This window comes from Phaethon lepturus, unplaced genomic scaffold (assembly GCF_000687285.1).
Source record: "Phaethon lepturus isolate BGI_N335 unplaced genomic scaffold, ASM68728v1 scaffold306, whole genome shotgun sequence".
Lineage (NCBI taxonomy): Eukaryota > Metazoa > Chordata > Aves > Phaethontiformes > Phaethontidae > Phaethon > Phaethon lepturus.
Window position 1 is genome coordinate 16,995 of NW_010546700.1, and position 4,550 is coordinate 21,544.

At 60.5% G+C, this 4,550-nt stretch overlaps 1 protein-coding gene across 1 annotated transcript in view; it reads left to right on the top strand.

Annotated features, from left to right (window-relative positions):
• The window catches only part of NLGN3 (neuroligin 3), a 21,989-nt gene that overhangs the window by 16,185 nt on the left and 1,254 nt on the right, over positions 1-4,550 (top strand). Inside the window, exons 7-9 of the mRNA XM_010289366.1 lie at positions 3,173-3,904; positions 3,946-4,012; positions 4,436-4,550. Coding sequence (XP_010287668.1) covers positions 3,173-3,904; positions 3,946-4,012; positions 4,436-4,550 — 914 coding nt within the window. The remainder of the gene's footprint in view (positions 1-3,172; positions 3,905-3,945; positions 4,013-4,435) is intronic.

Genomic DNA, 4,550 nt, shown 5'->3' on the forward strand with positions numbered 1-4,550 from the left:
CAGGGCTGTCCTCACCGCTTTTGGGGCTCGTGGGGTAGGATTCCCAGCTACCCAGAGCTGTGTGGGGCAGGCAGCAGCTCTCTAGCCCACAGGAGATGCTTTTGATGGCTAAAGCCAGAGGATGCTTTGCTTGTGTTAGATGGTAAATTGAGCAGTGTGTGGGAAAGGTGCATGGGTGGATCTTTGCAGACTCATTTCTTCTTAGGGTGCTCGTCTCCATCACAGGAGTGCCTAGGAGGCAGGGGGGGATCGTGGGGAGGTGCTCTTGGTCCAGCAGTTGTCTCCTCTCAGGGACTGAGTGCTTCTGTCAGGGCAGCCCCAAGGCTGCAGACTTGTTTTTGCAGCCATATGGTGACACCTCTTTGGAAGCAGGACCATATGCTTGGCTGCCCAGGTGGCCCCAGCCGCTTGTACGGGCCTGGGATGGAAGAAGCAGCATGGAGAGAGGCTGGAGGTGGACTGGAGGGGCTGCTCCCTGACTCTCCAGCCCCGAAAAATACTGTCATGCCAGTATAGCACTTCTCAGGTGACACTAAGGCTTTCTGACACTAAACCCTGCACCTGCACGCCGTATCATTTGCTGCCCCACCCAGCCCAAATACCTGTGGTGTGGTCCACTCTGCATCACAGCGGTGCTGGCTGCCCAGCACCCTTGCTGCTGTGGCAGGGGAGCTACTGCTGTCTGTAAATGCTATGAGGCAGGAGGGGAGCACTCGGTGCTGCAGCCAGTGTCTCATCAAAGCAAATGGCCATAAAATGACCTCAAAAAAAGCCCTGCACCAGAGCACCCATCTCCCCAGCAGCAGGGCAGCCGGGGCTGGAGCACAGCAGGGGAGCTGCACTAAGATGCAGCCTGCAGACCAGGCAGGTTTGTTTTTATTGTATCAAAATAAAACTCATAGTGATCAAGAGCTATTAATGAAGCTGCTAATTTGTGCCTGCTCTGCCAGGCACTGTGAGAGGCAGACACTGGAGGCTGGTGCAGCACACGCTCTGTCTGGCTGCCACAGAGACTCACAGCGCCAGCATCAGCCCTTGTAGGTGGGTGGATTCGTCGCCAAGGACCAAAGTGCTGCTTCCTTCCCCAGCCGGCCAAGCTGGGGCAGGAGCAGTCACTGCCTGGCAAACCTCTTGTGCTTCCTTTGCCCCATCTCCTGCTCTGTGGGGCTGCTGCCCTTCGCTGCCAGCTCTGGGGATGCTCAGACCTCAGCTGGACAAGGCACCCAGCATCCTGCTTTGAGCAGGGCTTGGCTCAGACAGCCCCAGAGGTGTTTCCAATCTCAGCTACTGTGCAAAGCGAAGGGGAAATCAGGAGCTGGCAGCAGCCTGCAGCACCGGGCACCCTCCGGCAGAGCCCTGGTCCCACCACTTGGCTCTGCTGTGCTCTGGCAGCCAGCTCTGCAGGACACAGGGTGTGTAGGGACCCTCACCTCAGAGGGGAACAGGCAGGGAAGGCAGAGCGGCATCTTCCTGCCTGGGTCCCAGCAGGCTGGGGGGCTCGGGGGTAAGCTGCAGGGTGGCAATGCCTCCCTGGGGTGCTTGTCAGGCTTCAGCTGGGTGCTGGCATGGAGCGGGAGGACATGGCAGGTCTGGGTTCTTGCAGACTCCTGGGTCTTCCTGGGTCAGGATGTGGCCATGCAGAGACACATCAAAGGGGCTCCATCAGGGGTGTGACCAGCTGTAGGTGACACCAGCTGCCTGTGCTTCCCCAGGCAGGGGCAGGCAGGGGCAGAGCCCAGCCTGGTGGGTCTGTCTAGGAAGGGATGCTGCTGGCGGGGAGCAATATCTGCTGCTGGGACAGCATCTCCTGGGAGCCAGGGAACCCCCATCCTGGTTCTTTGGCATGTGGGTGATGGCACAGAGCAAGCAAACCCATGGCCAGTCTCCAGCCCGTAGGCTGGGTATGGCTTTCTAGGGCACTGGGAGGTGACAAACAGAGCTTGTGACTTTTCTTTGTCCCAGCGCATGGGACTGTACGTCAGGTACTTGGCAGAGCAAGGTCTGTGCGTGCAGACAAGAGCTATGGACATGGTGGCCGGGAGCCAGGAGCCTCCAAACACTTCTGCTGCAGGAAGGTGCATGCTCCCCTGCAGAGCAGCATGGCCTTGGCTGCACAGGGGTTCTCATGCAGGCGCTCCAAGTTTCGGGGGCTGAGGACCACCCCGTGGCCACCATGCTGCTGTGCCAGCACCATTCGGGACTGGTTGAGACCGTCCCTCACGGCAAGCAACTGCTGGGGTCCGGTGCAGGCAGCACTCAGGGTGCGGGAGAGGGCTGGCCGGAGAGCAGGGACCCCAGGGTGCACCCTGAGCCTGGCTGCCTTTCACCGCCCCGGAGGCTCCGCTTCCTCGCCGCCCTTTGTATTCTGAGCACAAGCGCCATTGACATGGGGCTGGAGCGCAGCCACACATTCCTCCGCCTGGGCCAGGGCCTTTGTGGCCCCATTTTCCAGGGCGAAAGTCCACTCCCTCTGTGTTCCCGGTGGCAGAAAGGCCCTCTTTGTGCATCTGGCAGCGTGCTCCTGCGGGGCTGGATTGGCACTGAGCAGCCCCAGCTGGGCAGGAAGCGGCAGGGAGGGGGGTGAGGGGGACCCTGACAAAGCGGTGGGGTGGGACATGCAGGGTTAAGTGTCCCTGAGCAGGCGTTAACCCTCCCGCTACTGCCAGCCTGCAGCCTGGCTGCTCGGTGAAGCCGGTGCCACGCTGGGCTGGAGGGTGGCACTGAGCTGGGGGCAGCCTGATCCCCTCGGGGGCTCAGGCAACGCGTCCTTGGGGCGGCTGGGGTGGCGTGGGCTGCTCGGCAAGGCCAGGCTGTGATGCAGCCATGGCCCCTCTCCTCCCCACAATGGGACAGAGGGATGCCAGGCCATCCCCTGTGACGGGATCCTCAGTGAGCACAGCAGCCCTTGGTTGCTGCCAGGAGCACCCACCGCATGCCCAGCTGTCACCCTGCCACCCTCGTGGTGGCCCTAGAGTTGAGCCCCTGTGCAAGCTCAGCTCAGTGGGCAGCATAGCCTGGATCGAGGCCAGGTGTGGGCTGGAGCACTGGGGTCCTTGCAGGGGTCTAAGGGCACCAGTGCCTTCTCCATGTTGCATCCTGAACTGTAGTGCTGGGGTGTTGGAATGGCGCTTACCCCACTGCGAGCCTCTTCCGCTCCTTGCCTGTCTTGCAGGTCTCTTCCAGAGAGCCATCATCCAGAGTGGCTCCGCGCTCTCCAGCTGGGCAGTGAACTACCAGCCCGTGAAGTACACCAGTATGCTGGCTGACAAGGTGGGCTGCAACGTGCTGGACACAGTGGACATGGTGGACTGCCTGCGGCAGAAGAGTGCCAAGGAGCTGGTGGAGCAAGACATCCAGCCAGCTCGCTACCACGTGGCCTTTGGGCCAGTCATTGACGGGGATGTGATCCCCGATGACCCGGAAATCCTGATGGAGCAGGGAGAGTTCCTCAACTACGATATCATGCTGGGGGTCAACCAGGGCGAGGGGCTGAAGTTCGTGGAAGGCGTGGTGGACCCTGAGGATGGCGTGTCGGGCAGTGACTTTGACTACTCAGTCTCCAACTTTGTAGACAACCTGTATGGCTACCCCGAAGGCAAGGACACCTTGCGGGAGACCATCAAGTTCATGTACACAGACTGGGCTGACAGGGACAACCCTGAGACACGGCGCAAGACTCTGGTGGCCCTCTTTACTGACCATCAGTGGGTAGAGCCATCAGTGGTGACAGCTGACCTGCACGCCCGCTACGGGTCCCCCACCTACTTCTACGCTTTCTACCACCACTGCCAGAGCCTGATGAAGCCTGCATGGTCTGACGCAGCCCACGGGGATGAGGTGCCTTATGTGTTCGGGATCCCCATGATTGGCCCCACAGACACTGGACCAACTTTGCCAAGACAGGGTGAGTGGGGATGGGTGCTGGGGGGTCTGCACTTACTGCAGCTGCATCCTTTGGGACCATGCTGTGGTGGGTGGTGATGACCTACTGGACCAACTTTGCCAAGACAGGGTGAGTGGGGATGGGTGCTGGGGGGTCTGCACTTACTGCAGCTGCATCCTTTGGGACCATGCTGTGGTGGGGGGGGGTCATGCCTGGTGTGGGACACTGAGCTCCCCATGCCCGGGGGTCCATGTGCTGCACCTTTACTGGGGTCAGGGCATCAACCACAAAGCAAAAAGCTGAAAGTGCAGCCAGGCCCCAGGACAGGACCCAGCAAAGTGCAGGGGTGGGGAGGTTGTTTGGCCATGATTATCATGGGTGAGACTTTACACAGGGTTGGGGTGCTGCCCAGCCATGCAGGACATTTTGCCAGCCCACCCTGCACCACCACTGGCCAAGGTCCCCCCAGCCTCCATCTCTGCATCCAGCTCTCTCTCTCCTCACTGCTCTGGCTTTTCCTGGTGCTAGCTCTGTTTTGCCTGTGTTTCTCAGGGACCCCAACAAGCCCGTCCCCCAGGACACCAAGTTCATTCACACCAAGGCCAACCGGTTTGAGGAGGTGGCCTGGTCCAAGTACAACCCCCGCGACCAGCTGTACCTGCACATT